General features: G+C 40.9%; 1 protein-coding gene across 3 annotated transcripts in view; it reads left to right on the forward strand.

The window, feature by feature from the left end:
* adarb2 (adenosine deaminase RNA specific B2 (inactive)) overlaps positions 1 to 24,021 on the forward strand; it is a 192,844-nt gene that overhangs the window by 151,040 nt on the left and 17,783 nt on the right. Inside the window, exons 4-8 of one of the 3 annotated variants that reach the window (XM_071485716.1) lie at positions 5,043 to 5,157; positions 15,151 to 15,319; positions 18,240 to 18,391; positions 19,648 to 19,816; positions 20,349 to 23,107. In XM_071485716.1, the coding sequence (XP_071341817.1) occupies positions 5,043 to 5,157; positions 15,151 to 15,319; positions 18,240 to 18,391; positions 19,648 to 19,816; positions 20,349 to 20,478 (735 nt within the window). In that variant the 3' untranslated portion in view covers positions 20,479 to 23,107. Of the gene's footprint in view, positions 1 to 5,042; positions 5,158 to 15,150; positions 15,320 to 18,239; positions 18,392 to 19,647; positions 19,817 to 20,348; positions 23,108 to 24,021 lie in introns of those variants that run through there. The other 2 variants (XM_071485717.1, XM_071485715.1) reach the window with 2 other exon arrangements.

The following is a 24,021-nucleotide window of genomic DNA, read 5'->3' on the forward strand; positions in this document are numbered from 1 at the left end:
AGAGTTGGGCTTAAAAAGATGGGAAGAGAAGGGGAGGAAGCATGAACTGACAAAGAGGTGAAGGAGGAGAGAGGGGAGAGAAGAAAAGGAGAGGAGGAGGAGGAGGAGGAAGCAGGGAACAGGGACAAAAAGCTGGGCCATGTGCCAGGGTCTATTCCACCTTTGCTCTCCAGGCCTTTCTGAGCTGCCACCTCCTCTCACCACGGTAATGTCATCAATGAAAAGGCCTTTAGGAGGGATGGAGGACTTGACTCGGGGTTCAGACTGTGACCGACACCGGCTGATGCTGCCAAGCCAAGCAGGATTCTGTTAGAATTAATTGGATGTCACTTTCAGGTAAAAGGAACAAGGCAGATTTTTTTCACATGCCTGTTCATGCTCTGGTACAGCATCCCTCTGCTGCATATGGGCTAATGAAACACACCCAGTGATCTCACAACAAGGCTGCTTTTCTCTCCTTCCTCTACGAGGAGGTACAAGCTTTAAACTTCACAGGGTCAGAATGTGTCAGTCATTATAATTAAAGACAGACGATCCATTCATTTTAGCAACAACTTTACCGTTAGTTTTACACTGTCCCTTTACACTGCATTAATAGCAACACTGTGGCTGCAACTAACTGCTTCATTATTAATTCATCTGTTGATTACTGTTAAACTATTCAATGAATGGTTTAACAGTAAAAAAAAAAATACTGAAAATTTCCTTTTGTTCCTGAGAGGCCAAGGTCACAACAACCCAACAATAATCAATTTAAAATATGAAACAAACAAACACCTTTGCAGTTGCTGCTGTTAAATTATGGAGCCACTTGTCATTAGATAACAGCTGTGCTCCCTCCATCTCCATCTCAGCTGAAGACTTTTAGTCATGGTATATTGTGTATTTGCACCTTGTTGTTTTCCTGTTTTTGTGAGTATGGTTATATGTTTCTGTATACAGTATATTTACCAACCTTTCCTTGTGTTTTACTTATTTTATGCATTTTTTTTAATTTACTTTTATTTATTTCAGTGTCTTTTGTGCAGCACTTTGGTCAGCTAAAGATGTGTTTAAATAAAGCTGCCCTGACTTGACAATCATTAATACATGATCAAAATTGTTGCCAGTTATAGAAATACTGTCATATGTAGAATGTCCTTGATTTTTTTTTTTCTTTTAAAGATTTGATTTTTCAAATCTGTCCTAAAACAACAGTCAATTGCCCATGAACACTGACGCTGGTTTTTCTTGCTGTAAATCACTGCTATAGTCGTTGATGGTGGACAGTAAAAATGCATTTTCAAACGATGGGACACAAAATCCACAATTCTCTTTTTGTGTAAAATTGTCTCAAAAAGTTTATCCAAAGTTAATATGAGGTTTGAGCCTCCTGAGTCAGACCAGTCACCTTCTTTTTCCTCGGAGAAACATGGATACAGTAAAGAAGGAATTTTGTACTAAAATACTGTAACATTGGAAGATATCCTCTTTATTTGTCTAAACTCGGAAACTTCATATTAGCTGTAGATGAACTTTGAAACACATTTTTGCACTTAACAAGGATTCTGCATTTTGTCCCCTACCACTGAAAGGGCCCCTTAACATCCACCATGAACAGAAAACTGAAACTGTGAACCTGTCCTTTAAGAATAACACCTTTGAGTAACTGCTACACACCCCACATATTAGTGGATTTATTAAAGTGATCGTTCAGGTTATTTGACGTGGAATATGAGGTGCTCATCTAGAGTCAGTGTATCACCTGCAGTAGTTTCAGATCAGCACTCCCAGTTTGAGGAAGCAGCAGGAGTACCGGTACTGGGGATGGGGTCATCTGCAAAAACATGTTTTAGCCACTTCAAAAAAAATACCACCAGAAAAAGCTAAAATCAGTTTAAGTGTATGCTTTATTTTGAATATTTTCTCCACTTTATCTTGCCGTCAGACAGCACTTTCCCTTAGAACTACATGGCAGTTCAACGGTTGAAAAAATCTAGTTCCAAAGGAACGAAGACGTCTGTTTGACAACAAGATAAAGCTGTGAAAATATTCAAAATGTAGCAATCACTTGACTGATTTTTCTGTGGGCATTTTTTAAGTGGCTAAAATATGGGGTTTTTTTGCTGTCCCCATCCACAGCAGCACATCACTCAGCATCCCGGCTGCTTCTCTAAACTGAGAGCGCTCTGACCTGAATCTGCTGCAGGTCATATAGTCAGTACCCCAAACGGGCTAGAAATGAGAAAGCTGCTTGTGTCTGCTACTATCTGAAACCAAGGAGCCGCTGTTATGAAAACACCTAAGAATTTCATTGTAAACTGCTTGTTTAACCAGCTGCTAACATTGTACAGAGTAAGTCCTCTGCTACTGATAGACTGTGCAACAAAGCATACATGAAATTATTTCACAGTAGTTGTTTAAAACAGCTTTTACTGTAACATTTCACCAGATTACTCACTTTCACTCCAACAATCATTTTGTCTGAGGTCACTTTCTGCAGAGGGCCACATAACTGGCTCCTGAGCCTTCATGAGCTCACTGAATGTGGACTGATGACGTGGAGAGTCTGCCTGTCCACTTGTTGTTTTGGCTCATTTTGTCCCCATCACTGCACCTGGACTGAGTTCAGGGCCCAACAAAAATATTGACAGGATTATTCAAGCATAGAATAAACAACATGATATGAAAGCTCAGAGGTCAACTTGTCTCTTCTTCTTGTTCTTTTCGTCGGCTGTGAGAGAACATTTATCTTTAGTGACCTGATAAGTAGCTGTGACTAGCATCCTGGAAACTCACTTACTCACTGTGTTGACTTCGCAGCCTCTTCTTTCTGTTCTCTTCTCTAAAAAAAAACTTCAGGCTGACACCAGTGTCAGAGCAACAATATGTGCATGTGCATACGTACACATGGACAGACACGCCACCCACCACACCACGAGCTGTGAGCACCTCCGCCGCCAGTTCCAACTGTGAGAGTATTTCACAGCCCTGACGAGGGCTATAATGTGCAATATGCTCGCTAATTCCATCACTCCCTCCCTCCGTGTGTCTTTTTTCGCCCTTAATCTCTCTCCCTCTCTCTCGCTCTATGCGTCTGTCAGCGCGGCATCTGTTGATGCCCTTCTAGCTACTGGGGGCTCAATCTGTCCAAAAGGGCCAGTCTGCTGCCACTCTGGTGCCATCTCCCGGTGATCCATTCATGAGACGAAGCCCTTAATTACCACGAGAGTGAAGAGCATTAAAGGTTCGGAGGGGTGCGGATATGATCCACATGGCTTTGCAGCATCTGTTGTATAGTGTGGAGCTAGTGGATTTCTGGGCAGAAGTGTTGTTTTGGCTGAAGAGATTGATAGTGAAAATGAGAAGAAGAGTTCTGCTCATCCGTACCTCTTCAGTAATACTCCTTACAAGTCTTCATTTTACTTCCTGAAAGACCTGGAATTACTTGTAAATGTTCTGGGCTGCTTCATGGCACAAATAGATAGTTTACTGCACAAAATAGGAACAGGAAGCTGAGTCTCCAAACAGCAGATGGTGGAGAAAATGAAAAACCGATGTAAAAATAATGTCCAACATGTTCATCCACTTCAGTGAAGCCAGAGAGAAAACAATCAGGGAGAGATTGAGCTGAAGTGTTGAGAATCCTCTTTGATTGTAGGAAATATGAGTTCCTGTTACACCAAAGAGTCACAATTCATTTGGCAGTGGTTATATTGATGTTAAAGACAGAAATGCTACAATCAAAGAATATTTTAAATGTGCTGTATGTGTTTGGTAGTTTTCTACCATGGCAGTTACACCGCAGGGTCAGATAATGTCAATGACAACATGGCAGCAGTAGATAGACCGTAAATGCAGGGTTAAATGTTTAATGGTTTCTTTAGTGTAATCTAATCCTCATCCTAAAGCTACCTTTGTTATTTCTGTCTATTCTGTCCAACATCTTTTGCATGTTTGTCCAGGGATCCCATCTCTGTTGTTCTTCCTGAGGTTTCTTCTTTCTCCGTGTCAGTTTTTACTTTTTTCTTTTCTTTCTACTTTACACCAGACTGTCAGGTTGAAAGCTTCAAGGCTGTTCCACCTGTGAGTAAAGGGAGCATGAGCACTGAGGGCTCATTGTAGCACCCCATGAGGACTGTTATATATATGGATTGTAAATTTGTGATTTTGGCCCATACACATGAAATTGAGCAAAGTAAAAAAAAGTGTGCAACCAGAAAAGAGAAAATGATAAACACTCTTTGGAGTGACTCTGAGGTAGATCAGACAAATATTTTCAACCGATTCCCATTCATGACAGCATTCTATAGAGATAGTGATGGTGGGAAATTCATACATTTATGAATGTTGAAAAAGTTTTTATCATCCTCATCCTCATGTTGTTGATCTGGAGATGAGATACCAAAGGGCAATTTTCTGTTTGTTTTGTTTTAAACTCAACCTTTTACTCTCAGTTCAGACTGAAGTGCAAACCAGGCTATTAACAACAACACAACAGTAGTCAACTTAACCTTTAAGTGATGGGGATGTTAAGTCTAAATCCACTGTGTGTGTCCTCTATAGATACTTCAGCATACACTGTGTTGACTGATGGTATGATAATGGTATTTTTGTACACCGGGGGTCTACTTTTCTTCCACTCAGTAAGTAAAAAGTGTTTCCCAAAGGCAGACAGTTCATGAACACTTGGTTCCCACAACAATCAAGGCTTTGAGCTATATCAATCCAGTAACATTTTATTTCAGTACCTTATGGGAGTACGTGGCAGATAATAATTCTGACAACATGTCATGACTAAAACCTCAGTCAGGTCTCTCCTCTGCTTAACCTGGTATTACTGGACATGCTGTGTGAGTTACAGAGTTGGAAACATCACTATAACGATGCACAGGGAAAGTTTGGGTGATTTCTTATGTACTCAAACTTAACAGGTAAGTTTACCTTTGGGCTCATCTCTCAAAAACTCACTGTGTTACCTGAACAGATTAGAGAGGTGGAATATTTCACAGCAAGATGAAACCTGTGAAGTCAGAAATTAAGGGAGCAATTGTGTTTTGCAGGACTTTGCCGATTCAATATTCCACTTGGTGAGGGAGAAGTACCGGTCGCTGGTGGGCGGCTGCAGTCCTGCGCACGCTCGACACAAATCCCTGGCAGGCATCGTAATGACCCGAGGTATGGCAAATTTCATTGACTTTTATATATCACTTTGAATTATTGAAGTGGTGCAATATAGAGAGAGTGAGGGAGGGAGGTAAAAAGAGAGAGAGAGGACAAGGAATAGGAAGGAATTCTAGATTGAGAGAGAATCTTTAAACTGAAGTTGGGAAGAGAAAGAGAGTTTCCACACCATGCTGTACCTTGGGCTCGTGCAGGAGAGTGTACCTTCCTGATGAATTATTGACTATTCAGGGCCTCTGAGGAGAATGAGACATGGTAGTGAGTGTCACTCATCCCCACTGCATGCTGGACTTGCTGTACTCAGGCAGCTTTGACAGGAGTTCCAGATGCCACAGTGGGAATCTTAACTAGATCATCTAAAAACTTAATCTGAGAGCTGAGCAAGGAGGTGAGGAGGAGGAGGCTTCACACTGTTGTTCTCCTGCAGCATGAAACCATGAGTTATTACTACACATTTATCTTTCATGCTTTATTTATCTTTCATGTGAGGTGTTTATTGTTGCACATTACATCATGGCCTCCCACACAAACACAAGTGCACACAAAAAGCACAGAGACATCTCTCAGAACACAATATGCGCACTGATGCAAATGTCCCACGACGCCACACATGCCCACGTAGACCCCAGGATAATCTGACGAGAGATCTGTATGGACAGAGTTCAACTCAACTTTTTACATTAACATAAGCTAAAGCATTACTAAAACCAGGCTTTGTTGGCGTTAGCCGGCTTAACTGTTAACTATTAGCTGTGGTTGTTGTTGTTGGAGGTGTTATATTATCTCGGTATATTTTGGGTGGGCACCTCTATTCAAGTGTTTGAAGTTCAGTGTTCCGTGTACCTGTCGGGCAGGGCACATAAACATGATATGCAAGTGAAGTATCATGAAAATATAAAGGTACATGAAGCTGATAACTTGTGAATAACTCACAATAAAAATATTTAAATCAAAATTTAAAACAATTATTAACAATAACTGACACTGCAAGTTGTTTCCTACAGCAGCGAGTCTCTCTAAACCAGGGGTAATAGCCACAGGCTAACAGGCTAAAAAGTGTTTATACTGTATGTCCTTCCTAACTGTAATTGTAAATATTAAAATATATTTCCCATATTCATGCCTGAAAGAATAAGTACCATTCCTTAACCATGAGGTTAGCTGAGCGTCTCAGTGTGCCTGCCTCACTCCCATCAGCGGGTCATTCCTTGAGTCTCTGTGTCTGATAATATACTTTACTTTCCTATCTACAGAGTTTATAAGTTAAGTTGTGTCAATTATCTACAAATTAAAAATAATTTGAACTAGTTTCTAACTTTATCTCTAACTAGTGTTAGCTGGCTGAAAGCACCCCCTTTCATTTTCAGTGTCATCATTTAATTACCAATATAAAATGTCATATATTATCCAATGAAGAATGGTTTGGTTTGGTTGGTGGGAGCAGCACACTGTCACTGATGCAGCAGTGGGTGGGTGCAGGTAAAGAGGGGGTGGTTCACACTGTTGAGTCTTCCAGGTGGAAGCCCACCTGAGGAGCCTGCAGACCTCCCTGCACTCTTACTGAGATACGACAGGTCAAAGACACAATCCGTGCATGGAAAAATTTCTCATACCATAGTGGCTGCTAATTAGTTACAGCTTGTAAGACCAGTACTAGATAAACATTGGTGGTACCTGGACTACTAGGTGGAATTCAGATGAAACTGCCTGTCAAGCCAGTTAGACCAGTCAAAATAGTTTAGCCAAAGCAGGTATAATGTAGATGTAAGGCTGGATCAAGCCATCAAGTATCAGCAGTTTAGCTGTTCGTTAGGTCAATGGCAGAGGATGGAGTTGCATGGCAGAGACATCATTTAATACCGAACAGGAACAGGAGCGGTCAAACTTGTGGCATATTTTATCATGTATTGCTAACTGACCAAAATTAATGAAGAAATGGAACCAGAATGAAAATAAACTGCCTCGGCAGCAGTGTCAGATAAACATATACATTAATAGTAATGTTACAAAACATGAGGCTTTTACTTCTTGGTTTACTCTGTATAATACAAAAATGACAATGCACAGAGGTCTAAGCGTGGAGTGCTGACACACACACATATCCATGCGCGCGCACACACACACACACACACAGAGGAGTGTTATCTCCCTGTGTGGCTGCAGGCTGTGGGGGGGCAGGGGTCAGTGAGGAGGGATTGGTATCGCTGCTGTCTTTGGAGTGCTGCAGCTCATCAGTTTAGACTTCAGTGAGACTGGCGCTCATCCTGACCTAATCCAATCCCTCTCCTCTCCTCTGCCTCCCAGTAATTGCTTCTGTTTGTTTATTAATAGCACACGTTATCTTCAAAGATCCAGACGTAGGGCTGCCAAGTATTCGCAGCGAGGCGGCGGCTGCAGCAGCAGCAGCAGTGGTGTGGTGGCCAGCGTCCGTGCAGTCAGACACCAGACTTGACAGGAACACTGGGGAGTCCTGTTCTGTTCCTCCCACCGCCCCTCTCTCTCTTCCTCACTCTCTCTCTCACTCTCTCTTTCTGTCTTTCTCAGTGTGTCTCATGCCTCTGCTTTTGCCTCAAGAATATTAATCAGGGTCCGTCTTTGAACCATAGACAGACAGCAAACCCCCCCCCCACCCACCCGCCGGTGCAGGAGTCCCACTGAGACAGTTGAGCCCCAACCTGAGTGAGATTAGCCTCGCCACCAGACTGAGAGTTGCGAGGCGACCGCCAAAGTAAACCACCGGTGCACATTGTCAAATATAGTGGAAAATCTCATTTGAATCGGTCTGAGATAGCATTGGGTGTCTGGAGATGGTAAACAGTGTTCAGATGTGCTCAGAGACATGAAAAATCAGGAACATCCACATGGAAAAATGCAAAGGGCCCCAACCCCCCCCCCCCCCTTTTCCTCCTCTTCTTTTAAAGTTGTTTGTTGGATGGGACCAGAGAACCTTCCTCTGAGGCTTTTTTTTTTTTTATTGAGACTCTGGGTGGGAATGAAATACCACAGGGACACAAAGAAAGAGATGAGAGCAAACGGTTTCAAACAAGTTGATTACAAATGGCAGTTAAGCTATGGTTCTCAGTCTGGATATCAATTTTCAGATGGGGATTTTTCACCACTCTTTATCTGTTCTTCTGGATGCTGAAAATTTGAATGTTCAATAATCACATCTGGCAACAAAACGGCTTGCTAAGAGGCAAAAAAAAATTAGTAGAGATGTGCCCAGGGTGTGTTGCAGCAGAGAGAGAGAGATTTGAGAGCTTCAGTAGCATTTCACAAAGACACCCTTATATGTTCAGAGCGGTTGCCTGTTGAAGCTAATAAAGATTCAACAGGGTGCATTCTCTCCTTCTTGCCAAGATGTTTTTTTTCTCTCGCTCTCTGGAAGTGCTGAGCATTTTCAGAGATTTTCTGCGATTCAAACAACACGTGCTGGATGACATTCAGTGTAATCATCCAACATCTTTTGATGAAAGAACACATGAAAGATACGATTTATGGAGCTCAAGCTAAATGGCATATAAATGAGTTTACTAAAAGTTGACCTTGAGAGCTGATTCTGCTTTAGAAGACAATGTTTTAATGTCTCCTTTATGGTGCTCAGAGATAATGGGTGGCTTATTAGGAAACATTTTCCCCTGTTGTATAACCATCGAGAATAAAGGGATTCAGATAATAGTTCTGTAGCGTCTGTCGATTGCAGTTGCTTTGTGAAATAATGGATCAATGTAAAGTTCATGGTCATGTCATTTATATGGATTTTCCTGTTTGATGCTCCCTGTGGTTCCTTATAATGATTGCTGGTAAAGTAGTCATAGCAATTAGTTCTCACTTTTCACTTGAAAAAGTTCTTTTTGATGAGGCTTTACTCCTAATATCTTGTAGGTATTAGCATCCGTTGTCCATCTGTTTCTGGAGTCGTTCACGGCAGGTTAGTGGTTAGCACTGACCAAGCTTAGGCTCGTACTGTGTTTGCACAGGTTTGCTCACAGTGCTCAGATCCTTTCCTCAAGTGCAAGTATCAATACAACTGTTTTTTACATTTAAAAGCTTGAGTTTTATTGAAGCTTTAATATGAGTTTTAATATTATGATATATACTATTGGATTATTATCACCAGTGCCTTCGCCTGTAAGTGAAAGGTGAAGTGAATTTGAACTATTGATAACTATATGATGATTATATTATGTTATGCTATAAAAAAAAACTCCAACTTGCAAACTAACTATTAATTAGTTAACTCTTAAAAGTCTTTTTATTCTTAATTAGTTAATTTATTCAAGAAGTTTCATTCTTAAAATCATGACAGAAAACAGAATATTAGACATCAACCATAGTTTATTTTAGAAAAATGAATAAAACCAGGTGACCTTTATGAAAACAGACTTAAAAAAGATGAAGATGTTTTCATTGTGTTTTTAATCTACAAAGTAATCAGTTTTTATAGCTGTCAAGTACATGTAGTGAAGTAAAAAGTACAATAATTTCCTCTGAAATGTAGCGGAGTGGAAAATAAAGTATATGGTGGAAAATAGAAAGACTCAAGTAAAGTAGAAATATCTGGAAAGTGGAATTAAGTACTGTACTTGTGTAAATGTACTTATTGCAGTCACTATCATGTGTTCTGATGTTAGGAATAGTCTTAATCATTTGATACTAATCCAGGGCACTGGACTCAGACCTGGACCTGGACCCTGGGAGCTGCCCGCATGCTGGTCAGGTACAAATGGTGAATTTTCCAGTGAGGTTTGATAAAATATGACTTGACCCTTGACTCTTGATGAAGGCATTTGTTTATGCTACATGTTATACACTCTAAAAGTGAAGAATGCATCTTAAACAAACTCACACCCATGAATGATGAGGAAAACTACTAAATAGATATATTATTAGTTATCAATAGATTAATTATAACAGCAATGCTAATGAAATGAATAAAATCATTCTGATATCCAGAATGATTGAGTGTTATTCAGCCTGTGAATCCAGTTGGTGGCTCTGGGGGAATTTTTTAAATGAAAGACATGTAGGATCCAGTGTTTTTTGGATCTTGACCCACAGCAGAGACTAAAAGTCAGAATGCCTCAGGCTCTGTTGCTTAAACTGAGACCATTATTTATTTATTTGTCTCCTGTGAGTCCCCCAGTGCTATCACTGGGGTACCCCTTTAACATACCACCTGGTTTTAAAGTTCCTGGGTCCTTCCTCTGTCTGGTTGGCATCTATGAGCTCGCTGCACCATATTTTGTTTTCGTAGCAGAGGCCATCCCCTTGCATCAGAAGCCTGGTCTCCTGAATCAAAACACAGATGCAGCTTTGCTCTCTGATTGAACAGCCCAAACGACTGGCTCACAGTCTGCTGCGGCACTGTGTAATGTAGTGTGGTGCTGCCCGGTGGGGAGGCTGTTTTGCCAACATGCAGACAGAGGCCCACCAAGCAGAAGACCAACATTAAGCAGAGACATAGATGTAGTACATATGCTGTGGCTGTTAGATGAATCTGCTCAATTATTTTCTGTTGTAAGAAAAACTGATTCAACTTTTATATTATGATTAGATATAAAATGTATCCAAATAAATATTGCAAGTGACATTATAAATATTAAATATTTTACAACCCTCAGGTTTGACTTGTATTCAGTCTTTTCTAAACTGAAGACCTAAGTGCTGAGAGAAATGTATATTCCCTGTTACTTTACTTCTCAGAGCGAAGACCAGTGTAAGGTCATACCGTCCCAGTAGACTCTATTTTTGTAACTAAGTGGCACATGGCACAAGAAGCACTCACAGTGTGGGTGTGCCGGCTATTGTGTGGTTGCACAGTTGGAAGCAGGGGGACATTAGAAGGAATACATTTTAGTCACAGGTGTTGACATGAGTCATGACTAATAAAATTAGTTTGCTTCCTCTTTTCTTGAAAGCAGAGTGTCTATGCCACAGTGCTCCAGTTATTTTGTGATGGTTGCAGCAGTCTCGACTGAATCTGCCACAAAAGCTTCTCCCAGGAGGAGACCAGAAACCCCATGGATGAATATAATGCACATGTAAAGGTCCCATATTGTATAAAGTGAGATTTCAATGTCTTTTTTGATTATAAAGCAGATCTAGGTTATTAATCCACCATCCAACCTTGCAGGATTTGGTTTCCAGAGAGAAGCCTGAGAGAGGAGATGTAAAACTACACTAACATGAGATATCTTATGGATATAAACATTCAAATAAAACACTGTAAAAGTGTTAATAAGTTGCAGAGGCCAGATTAGTCTCAAAAAAGGCTGGTCTGGAACTTGGTCACACCTGACCAGCGGGTAATTCCATCTGGACAAATTCCCTTTTAATTCTTGACAGGGAAATTGCACTGCTTTGCTTGATTGATACCACACCACCCACCGCACATTTCCCTCCACTTCGCTGCAGCCAAGTTCAGTAAGTCATCAAATTACTGTGTTAAATAAATGCCTCTTTCTACCTGTCAGAAAAAGTCTCTGCTCCACGTGCCGTCACTAAGTGTGTTGACCTCCTGAGTTGCCATTGTGAGGCAGCATGTGCTCCGTCTTCCTGTTGATCACCACAGACAGTTGTGTTGTGTTGTGCACAACACAACTGTCTGTGGTGCACAGTGAGCGGTTGCAGGTCTCAGTCTGTGATGTACATGCTTTTCGACAGTGCTGTTATCCTGGGGTGTGACATCTTTGAATCACCAGTGATCAACAGATGTATTTGTGTGTGAGGACCGCCTCAGGCCTTTGACTCTTCTCTACCTCGCTCCTTTCGACCCTCTCTTTTTCTGTATTTCTGCGATGCCGCTGATTATTCCTGGTTTAAAAACAGCACCCTGCCTCTGGCTCTCTCTCTTCTCTCTCTCTCTCTCTCTTTCTCTCTCTCTGTACCTCGCTCTCTGTGTTTCTCTCTGTCTTTCATTCATCTCTTCTCCTCCTCTCCACTCTCCTGCAAACTGAAGGCAACCTCAGTGCCAATTTCATGGCAGGGTAGCGAGCAGCGCAGCAGAAATTATCCACTGCAAAATTGATCTAAACAATCGCAAAGTGGAACGGTAAGGAAAAGCAGGAGAATGAAATTGGGAGAGTCTGTTACCTTTTTGAACTTACCTTATCGTGGATAAGGAATTGTGGTGTACTGCTTACAGGGAATACCAATCGCTCACCTCATGATATAGAGATTTTTATGGTGCTGTGCACTCATATATATTGAATGTTTTCTGTGCAGTGGGACAGTAAGTTCAGCCTCTGTTTTTTCTAGACTTTCAGTCTGTTAATCCTCCATCAGCGATAGTTACAACAGAAACATCAGATGCTTTAATAGTTTGTTGTCCCAAGATTAAAATCAGAAACGATTAATCTAAATGTTGTGTTGACATTTAATTGGTCACTAGGCACAGCTGTTCGCACATTATGATGCTATGGCTGTGTATATAGTGTAATTATACACGTGACCTGTTCACAACCCATCAAAGGTGTGATGCTCGGAGAACGTTACTGAATGAATGTGTATAATTACTCTAATTAGAGGAGCACCCACCTGAAGCCATAGTTATTTTATCTCATTTACAACGTTTTTTTTGAAACTCGTCATCCTCAATTGTTGCTTTGGGGCTTGTTTTAAAGTTATAATCTGTAACTTTTCCATATTAAAATGTCTACAAATGACCACACCTGTGTGGTATGTGTTGAGTTGTGTTCTTACATCATCCCAAATGTTTCCATCAATTCTCAAACCGGAGAAATCTGAGATTTTAATCATGGTAACACTCATGTTTCATTTGGTCGCCTGTCAATGACATCATATTGCTCATGTATCAGTGTTGTGGTTGTCTGACAGAACTTCAAAATGGACTGAGGAAATGTGAGACAGCTGAGCTCCCAGCTGTTCTGAGATGTCCTGTGTCCTGTGAAGAGCGTCAGTGAATCACAGATTTTTATTGTGAAACTGTTTGATTCAGTGTTTACACTGGTTATGATCAGCTGGTCTGTTTGTTGTGGAGAGGAGGAGACCTCAGAACCACCTGAACCACTGACACTGAAGGATCCAGACCAGGAGAGGCTGGGAGTAATGGTGGTGAAGACAACAACTCCCATGATCCCACACTATTTCATGATGTCACCCAACGCTGTCTTTTGTGAGTGTTTTCATTGAGGGACCCCTAGTGGCAGAAGTTACAGACATTTATTACTAATTTAGTTCCCCTCAGCTCTGCAGAGCATTTTCTCATTGTTCTTTCATTCTCATTGTTGAGAGACAAAGCTCTTAAAACCCACTGAAAGCAAAACAGAACCAAAAGGAGAATGAATATTGGACTCATGGAAACATGACTCCAAATGAATGGTAATGTTGTCTCAGTTTGGCTGAAAGTGTAAATAAGCAGCTGTTGACTGATGATTTATGCTGTTACACATGATCCAAATAGTACAGTACAGACCTTGATGACTTGATTTAAGAAAAAAAGATTTGATATTTGTTTCACCTTAGACTTTCCTTTCTTCCTCTATATGCTCTTTTTTTGCCTCAACTGCCCACACACCACATACACTCCTCCCCCCTCAGTCTTTTCCTACCCTGCCCTCCTTCCATTGTCAGGACTCTGCCGCCACAGTGCCATCTGGGCCGAGGCTGATAAAGGCTCCTGTGCCGAGCCTGCGGTGCCTGCGGGTCTGCCAGAAGCCAGCCAAGCCTGACTTTCAGAGGCGATGGGAGAGATTTGTGGCAGCCGAGGAAGGAATGGCATGCAGTTAAAGTACCGATCCAGACAGCCCCATCCCTGTCTATCTGTCAGTCAGCTGGGCTCTGGCCCTGCACCGGCCTTTATCCTGACTGAGAAAAGAGAAAACCAGCACAGGACGGGACGACTTGTCATCTGTGACCTCTCTCATGGCATTTGTTTCATGATTCACAATGGGAAGGTCTCCCATCATGCTATCCCAGTCAGATTTATCTGGACATGTTAGGCAACGAGCCCACAGGTCGTCTGTGCTGCAGGTTGTTATGACCCATAGTTACGTTTTGTTGCTAGGCAACATCTAGTGACGTAGTTTATAGAGCGACAAAGTCCATGTCAGGAGGAGGTTGGGATGGATGGATGAATATGACACAGGAGAGTGGTGTTTGATTCCAATGTGACAGTAGCAGTTTATTTTGTTTCTATACATTGTTATTATTGTAACCATGACGTAACGTTGAGGAAGTACTTGTTTTAACCCAAATCATCATCTTTTCCTAAACCTAACCAAGTCATGACCGTTGAATGTGAAGGTGTGGTGTCAGCCCAGTTGATAGGTGGAGGGGCCTCTTCCCTCTCTCAGTCCTTGGATCCAGCTAATCCTGGTTGATGTGGTGTCACAGGGGCTCCTGAAGAGCTCATGTTCTTCCTCTCTTTGAATTTTTCACTGTGAGAGATGTGATCAACCTCAGTCTGCGGTCTATTTTTTTTTTTTTTTTTTTTTAGAGATTTTACAGATAATACACAAGATACAAAAACCCATTTATATCAGTCAGAATATAATACAACACAAAAACTGGATAGATGATCAATGTCTAGGGCTCCTACTGGCTATCTCTGTGAAGCTCATGAAGCTTGAAGCTGGACATGATTTATTCATGTCCCAAGATGAGTCTTTATTGATTGAAGACTTTATTGATGAAATGTACATATATTACAGACAGAGAAACAGTAGTTACATTTACTGTCTGAATGCCTGGACGATTCACCTTTGGATACCTTACTGTTGGTTTCATGGTAATTTCAGCAATCAAAGACCTCTCAGTCTGTTTTCCTCCTCTGTGACGTCTGCGTGTGCAGTTGGACTTGTTTCTTAATGAAGACAAAGGGCAGACAAGTGAGAGAGGACATGCATTAGTTATTAAACACTGAGAGTAACTATTAAGCTCATGGATTAAGGAATCAGTGTAGTCAGTGGAACATGTGACAAGCACAATAAACCGAACATATGTCTGTGTGTCTTTGTTCAACAGGGCTGGACCTGCGGCACGCCCAGGTGGTGGCGTTATCCACAGGCACCAAGTGTATAAACGGGGAGTATCTGAGCGACCAGGGACAGGTGGTCAATGACTGTCACGCTGAAGTCACGGCCCGCAGAGCCCTGCTACGCTTCCTCTACTCACAACTTGAACTCTTCTTAAGGTAACAGATTTATCTTCAGCTGTATCTTCCACTTCCTGCAGCTGTGGCGTCCCTGTGGTATTTACACTCTTAATTCCCTGAAACATCCAAAGAATGATCAGTAGAAACAGTTGATTGGAGATGTAAAATTACGTGGAGATGATTTTTGGTTCTTAAAACCACAAATATATCTTCTTATGGAGATCAACACTTCAAATAAAACACTGGAAAAGTAGAAAATATGGGACCTTTAATTATTTAATTATTAATCTATAAATGAAATGATCATAGGTTTTACATGTAAAATCTTAATCTGAACTAACCAGTAAATATATATATACATATAATATGTTTACCTAACTATGTACTGGAGTACAGCATTTGCTTTTACAGTGGAATAAAGTATAAAGTAGCAGAAAAATGGGAGTAAAGGACAAGTACCTCAGTTAGTACTTGAGTAATCTATATGTATGAGTCTAAGGTCTAAGGTGCCTCCAACAGTTTTAGCATGCATTACAGTTCGCTTAATAACAGTAAATATCTTGTTTGCTCTGACTTCCCACTGCAGTGCCAACGAGTTCTCTCGCCTCTGTAATAAACATCATGGAAACAGCCATGCTTTGTCCATCAGAGATTTTTCAATAATCAACGAGCCATATGTGTGCTGTTCTCTCCAGCTAACTAAGCCTACTATCACACTCTCAACTGATTCAGCTCAGGCTCTATTTGTTTTTAGTTCTTTTTTTAAGTGTATCTACTTTGTGTGCCTTTTCAACCTGTACAATGTACAGACTCTCCCAAAGATTTTTACCTGTGTCAAGAGACAGACTTGATGAGTTTGGACTCCTGACTTCATCCAGTGCACAAGCATATATTATGTTTTTGAGCTCCCCCCGAGGAACCTGATAGCAAGGCTGATTCATCAGATTAGTGGCTAGAAGTCTAGATCGTTGAATGTCATATTTGCATACACAGCACTGACTTTTTGTCTTAGTACAATGCTGGATGGCAGGTACAGAGACTTTGCTGCTGAGTAAAATAGCTAATGGGGGAAGATAACTCATAATGAAATGACCAAACAAAATGCCACAACTGCCATATTTATTCTCAGTGAAAGGACATCGGAGACACCGGAGAGGTTATGTAAAGAGTGCAGTCGTGCTTTGCATTGTGATGCATAGTTTAAATATGTTATGTGTATGAACCTGTGCGTGTGTGCGTGTGTGTGTGTGTGTGTGTGTGTGATGAAAGCCTTATTCCTGCACACAGCACAAACAATGACCCAGTTTTGTGGTTTTTCTAAGTTAGCTCAGTGCTTCTGAATGGGAACAAAAAGTCTCTAAACTCTGAACTCCAGATTTAGCCGTCTCAAAACATTCGACTGGAACCTTTAGTTTGATCACTAATCCATCAGACTGATTTTGTTTTTAAAAAATGTCAGCACCTCTTTTTAATGAATCAAGTTTATCTAGTGTGTCCTGTTACAGTATATACCGACCACTCCTCCAACCTGAACAACACTCAGGTCACATTTTTTGTCCATAGGAGTGTCTCCTGAAATAGCGCCGCTACGGCAGCAGGCCATGTTTGTATTATAAGGTCTTATAATACAAACATGCAGCAGGTGTACCGGACCTTGGTTGTCATGGTTACAATAATAAACATGTGGACTGTACCAAGAGCAATGTACCGTACCTTTGTCGCAATGGTTACTATGATAACAAGCATGGCTTGGTTGGGTTAGGGCACTAAAACTACTTGGTTAGATTTAGCAAAAGATGGTGATTTGGGTTAAAATAAGAACTTCCTTAACATTAGATGATCTTTGTTGTTATGGTTACAATAATAAACATGTGGACTGTACCAACAGCAGTGTACCATACCTTCGTCGCAATGGTTTCTATGACAACAGTCATGGTTTGTTAGGTTTATGCCATCTGGCCTGTTCCCAGGCATATGTCTCACAACACATCTATGGGTCATAATAACCTGCTGCACAGACGACGATGGGCTCATCCTGTAAACTGTTTATCACTGTTTATCATAGATCTTAAGTGTAGACCAGTAGCTACATCCGCCCTGGCACTATTGGTGGTGCCTTCATGGTGCGTGTGTAAAATTACCAGGAAGATGATTCAGGTGCACAGGAAGAGAAATGTGGAGGATATAGGAATTATTTCATTGTTTGAAAAACAGTAATTGTGTGTTATTTTGAATAGAGAGATTAAATTAGGTTCATAAGGTTCTATCTCTAAACCTTTAGTCAACTCTTTTATTATTATCAACAATATTTTGTGGAGATTTCGTCTCAGGTATTGTTTGATGATGTCATTTTGTCTTCTGTTCGTAATGGGAATTACAGCGTCTCATTTTCTTGAATTTTTTTTTTTTTATATTCAACTTATTTTTATCTCAGTTATGAGCTGTATAGACCAGCAGGTTAACCCTAGAACACTAACGTTAAAATTAGTAACACCATCATTAACGTCGGGTGAAAATCACCTGAACGCATGCCTCTTGAAAAAAACATAGATGGGAGGAGGGAAACAAACATACCATTAATGACATCAATGAGCAGCCTGAAGCTACCCAAGGACCCATGCAACTCAGGCAGCAGCAACACAATGAAAATCACATCACAAGAATCGTGTGGGTGAAAATCACCCGACGTTAGTGTTTTAGGGTTAAAATCCCTTATCCCCTGTTTCTCCTGAGACATCTGGACAATCTGATTAATGTCCAGGCAGCTGTGTGACAGCAGGACAATGGGCTGTGGTCAGAGAGAGGGTGGTGTCCATCTCTCTGCGTCTCTGCCTCTCTTCATCACCGGAAAAGAAAAGTGGAAATCTGTTTTCTAAGCTGTGATGAATGGTGCTACCTCTCTCATCAGTCTCCCTCATTCTTGTTTTTTTTCCCCCTTTTCTCTTTCTCACTACCAAAGTAAAAGCCCTGAGGACTGGGAGGAGTCAATATTTGTGCAGCACAAGGAGTGTGGCTACAGGTTGAGAGACAACGTCCATTTCCACATGTACATCAGCACGTCACCGTGTGGCGACGGAAGACTCAACTCACCCTACGAAATCAGTACTGACTGTAAGTTACCTGACATTTTCTCTGTCATCACATTCTCTCAGGTTTATAGAGATCATTTCCTCCGGCAGATACTTTTTTTTCCCCCAAACACTGTCAATGAGCTGGCATCCTTTTCATGTCACACTCCTCTGGCCTCTTTCAGCCACGCTGTGCTGACTCAATGACATTTTATTGCTTACCCACTGAGGGCAAGGCAAGTTTATTTATACAGCACCATTCAGACACAAGGCAATTCACAGTGCTTTACAGAGGCATGGAAATACATTCACAGTACAACATCAAGATGACATTTAAATAGCATTAAAAACAATAAAAACAAATTTGAAAAAAAAAAACCAAAAAAAACCCACTATGTTTTCTGAAAATAAATTGTATATTTATTTCGATGGTTTGCCCAGCATTTTTTCTGGTGTCCTCTGAGCTCAGAAATGTGATCTGAACTGCAGTTCCCATGAGAAAAATGTATATATTTCCTCATCTTTCATCACAGATTGAATTGCTATTCAGCTCTATGAGTATGTATACAGTGCAGTGCATGGTGAGATCTCATGAAACCAGTAGGGGTGGAGAGAGAGAGAGAGAGAGAGGGAGGGAGCAAAGACGATGCTGTCAGATCAGAGAAGCCTTTGAACTTGACGTTTTTGGTCATTAAACCTTTTAAATGTTCTGCAGTGCGTTCTCGGAGATTAGAAAATTACTTAGTACCTTTTCCTGAAATATTTCTGAGCTGGAAGTCAGGGGCTTAATTTTTAGCTGCTGTCATCAGCTGAGGCAACAGCCACAGAGCAAAAGCTGGAGAGGGAGGGAGGAGAAAGGAGAGGTCATGAGTTTTAAATGGATCAAGGGCTTGTGCTCTTGCTAACATTGTTAACAACACGTATGCTGTCGTGTTGGTTTGTTATAGGATACTGCTTCATGCCTCCTGACATAGACTGTCCAAAGTGCATCAGAATGATTCCTCCTCCCTCCCAAAGCACAAACTGATCCATCCAGTCCTAAAATAATGTATATATTATTGTTTAATATTGGAATAATGTTTATTGTCTCCACTTTAGTCTAGCTGATGTATTTTGAGTTCATTTGACCCTGTATGTACAAAAGAAATCAGATTTCTTGTCATGATTAGATCTGAAGCAGCTTTGTGATATGTAAAATGACAGATTTCTCCCTTGGATAATTAAACTGCGTACCCAGCAGTGGTGCAGAATAAGGACTGGTATGAAACGTGGGTTGTGATTGCGTTGTTGTGTTGACAGTACACAGCAGCAGACACCTCATGAGGAAGCACCGCAACCACCTGCGGACCAAGATTGAGTCAGGAGAGGGAACAGTGCTGGTGCGATGTCGGGGGCCCGTCCAGACGTGGGACGGCGTCTTACAGGGCGAGCAGCTCATCACCATGTCCTGCACAGACAAGCTCACCAGGTCAGTTCTCAGACGATGAGTCAGGATTTAAAGTGTCCTTACTTTCTTTAAGGTTTGTCTTGTGGCCACTGTTCAAAATCAAACTCCCCTTTCTATTCTGCCCGATTTCACTTGTTGATTTTTCTCAAGTGGGTCAAAACTAATTTGGACAAAAGCATCGTTCCTTGCTGCTGCTAGACTGAGCATGTACATGTACATGTACAACTTTTGACCAACTATTCAGAGAAAAAGTCCAACATTAAAGTTGTAAATTTACAAGAAAAAAACTTAAATACTCTGTGAGATTATAAAGTCATAAATCTGCAAGAACAAACTCAGAAATTCTTGTCAATCACAGTACATTCCTAACATTGTTCTTCTGAATGAGCACAGTTTGTATATGTCATTACTCAGATTGTGAATACTGGTATTTCACAAACAACCTCTAAACCAAGGCTGTGTGTATAGTCTACTCTTAGCATATGGTACAGTATTTACATATTCATATCCCCGAATGACAGTGTCCACATATTTCCCATACTTTCATACACAGCAGCTGTGTGACTCTCAGCATTACCACAGAGCGTCAGCCATCGATACAACTGAACCTGCTCCACAGCATCCACAGAACAGCCAGAGTCAACGTTCACCTCGAAACTGTCTCTCTGAGGCTGAGGCAATAAACAGCCCATCATCTCCCCAGTTAATGTACTGACAATTTCCCTGATATAAATGATAACCCACCATCAGCTTAATTCAAAAGCCAAGTGTCTTTTATTGGTCAGGTATATGCACATCTGACATCTGTCAAAGGCTTTTAGTCATTGTTTAATCACAAGTATTTCCTTATTGCTAAATGCAGTTGCAAAGTGTAATTTGATTAGATCGTACACTGCAGATATGATACATGGCGGCGACATCTGTGGTGGGATGAGATTGATCCAACATTGCAGAGTGAAGTGATGTGGTTCCTTAAGACAAAAACAAAACAAAACACTATTTTCTCATAAATGTGTGACTTTAAATCTCAAAAATCTCATAAATTTACAACTATGATTTTCTCAGAATGTTACCCCTCCTCCTCCCGGCGCTGTAATTTTTATTTTTTTTTATCTACTGTAATGATGATTTCTAGAGGAGATGAGAAGAACTTATTGAAGGCCGGAGAATTTGACAGATATAGAATAATATAGTAGATACTGGAAGGTTGAAGCTCAGTTGAACATTATATTATTGCTGATCAGCGGGTCAATAATCAGCAAACAAGCATTCAGGAGATAGTGATAAAGAGCAACTCTTGAACACAGATCTTATATAGGTTGTAATGTGTGTTCTAGCGATATACCTCACCATACATAGTAACTCCTGAGTACTGTAAATCTGTATCTTCTTACATGTCTGCTGGGCTGCCTGGTGCCATGAAAGAAAGCAAACATCTTCACATGTCTAGTGCCAGTTATATAAGTACAGGTTAGACACAGGCCCTAAACAAAATACCACCATCTCCTACGTCGGCCTGCACTTTATTTTATTTTAGCAGTGAAGTTTAGTAGGTCCACTGGTGTATATCTCAACTCACTGACCAATGGAAGATACAGCATATTAAAGGAATGTTGATTTTATTGTAAAGGTGGACACAAGGTGATTTCCTGAAATAAACTCCACAGAGACCATGATGAGCTCATCCTTTCACCCAGGAGGTGTCTGACCCCACATTAGAAGAGAAAGGTGAAAGGATTCATGAAGAGTTAACTTTATTAGGAGATTAGCTCCCTTATGAGAAGGAGTGAGCTCTGTTTAAATAAAGCTTTTTAAAATGTGCTTCATGAGCCAGGTAGAGGTTCGTCTGATATTTACCTTAACACATCTGTGTGTGTGTGTGTGTGTGTGTGTGTGTGTCTGTCTGTCTGTCTGTGTAGGTGCATGCATGCGTTCCCATGAGTCATGTTATACGTGTAATCTTTTATAGTCGTGGTGATGCCTATTGATTTCCCATATGTGACTTGAATGACTAATCCCCTTCTAATGAACAGGTGTATTAATCACATGATGATTTTAATCTGCAGATCTGCAGGTTTGCCTCTCTTCCAGCTAAAAGGCATAAAAGCATTTACCCACTGGTCTGTTTATTTATTCAGGCTGTGCATGTCAAAATGTAAGGACAACTTTCTCTACTGCCATTTTTAGGCATCAATTTTTAAATAAAAAACTTGATTTAAAAAATGAGCATGAAAAATAGTCACACTATCTCACAGATTGTAATATTTTATGAGTCAATGATATTTGACAAGAGATAGAAACTAATGGTAACATGTATTGTTCACATGTTGCCAATGCTAAAGCAGGACAGCTTTACTCTTCCACCTCTGTTTTCACTTTGTCTTCATCTGTGAAGACATTAGAGTATTTTCACAGGCTGAGTGAGACATCTGCACACACACAAGCTTAATTATATTTACCAGCCAGATATTTAATCATTTGTGTAACTGAATGTTGTGAATGTGAAATAGTTAGGCGCACTATTAGAGGTGATGACTGATGATTTTGTATCTGCGGCTGGCAGTTGACACTCTGCCAAAAGACGCTGTTGGTTCTTTGTCCAGTTGCAGAACATCTGCCTCTGTGGGCACCATGTCCTCAGTGAGCCACAGGGGCCTTATTCAGAGCAAGAAAGTAAGCTACACAATGAATTCAGTCATGAATACACTGAATCCAGGTGTGAGGCTTCACTCAAAATCAAGGTTGCTTCAAAACAAACCAGACTTTGTAGTGTCAAGCTAATAGAAAATGCACTGTGTAACAGTGGCACAGTTAGAGAGAAGTCATAAAGTCAGCGAACTGACTCAGTAAGGTCAGTTACATTAGCTAACATTAGCCACCATAGGCTACTGGTCACACTAGATCAGGGGTCGGCAACCCGCGGCTCCGGAGCCTCATGTGGCTCCCTGTGGCTTTGGAAAATAAATAATGAGTATTTAATTTAAATTTATTTTATTTTAGTTTGTTAGTATTTTAACTGTCGCTCAAAATATGCGTCACAACCATCGATGTGTGACCCACCGGCACGCGATTTATTGAGCTTCAACCCCCGGTAGGCCAACCATGGATAAATCCAAGAAAATAAACGTTTTTGAAGAAAACAGAACGTTTAATGCTACATTTGCTTTCACTGCTGAAGAGGAGAACTCAAATAGACATTGAGTATTTTATTTGAAAGTAACCTTCAACCCAAGTTCAAAATGTTTTTGTTGCATGCAGAAATAAAATTTCCTTTTCTCTGTAGCAGTTCGTTGATTTCATAAATGCCACACAGTATAGTTTTTTATACATAGCATAAAGGTAAAAAACAATATATACAGTGTTATCTTCATTTTAGATGTCGAAAGGGTTTTGTGGCTCCTGGTGTTTTCTCTTCTGTGGGAAACGGGTCCAAATGGCTCTTTGAGTGTTTAAGGTTGCCGACCCCTGTACTAGATGAAGAGAGGCTGAGTGTATTGAGCTCAGCAGTGGTATTTTTTGTGTCTTATGAATTAAAATTTTAATTTGTAAGAGACAGAATGTGTTGTTTCTTCTTCCGTCTCACTTTAAAACAATGATGACAACACTGTTAGTTTGGTAACTTGATGACATGATAATTATAAGTGGCATCAGTCATAGCCACAGGGGCTCCAGCACCGGATGCTTTCCCAAAATCCCTGATTCTTTTATAAAGTTTAAGTATAACTTTAACTTGGTGTCATTTACCCTCAGTCTCTCTACAGGGGAAACATCACCATCTGTAGGTCCCTCACAACTTGCAGAGCCTTCAGGCTTGACGCAAAACACATGATGGTGTCATTTTCAGCGCGTGCATCATTACATTGGCCGAGCCAGGAGGGGAAATGAGAGCAAAGAGGAAAGGACAGGAGAAAACCTGTGGACCAGGAGAGGAAGCAGGACGAGGAGAGAGGATGAAGGAAGCGAGAGAGGAGAGAAATATATGAGAGAAGAAAGGAGAGGAGTGAAAGAGGAAGTGAGGAAAAGACTGAAGGAGGGAAGAGGAAATGAGATGTGAAAACTTGTGGAGAAAGGAAGAGGGAGAGGGACAGAAGATGAAAATGTGTGACAAGAAAGTGAAGAAAAGAGGAGGGAGGGAGAGCAGAGGTGGCAGGAGTGGCTGGAATAAGATATGCATTTCATATTTTTACATCCTCAGTTTATGGTCATATTTTAGAGAAGAAAAGAGG

This window comes from Trachinotus anak, unplaced genomic scaffold (genome assembly GCF_046630095.1).
Source record: "Trachinotus anak isolate AG129_WGS33_773 ecotype Australia unplaced genomic scaffold, CSIRO_AGI_Tana_v1 ptg000009l, whole genome shotgun sequence".
In the NCBI taxonomy this organism is placed as follows: Eukaryota; Metazoa; Chordata; class Actinopteri; order Carangiformes; family Carangidae; genus Trachinotus; species Trachinotus anak.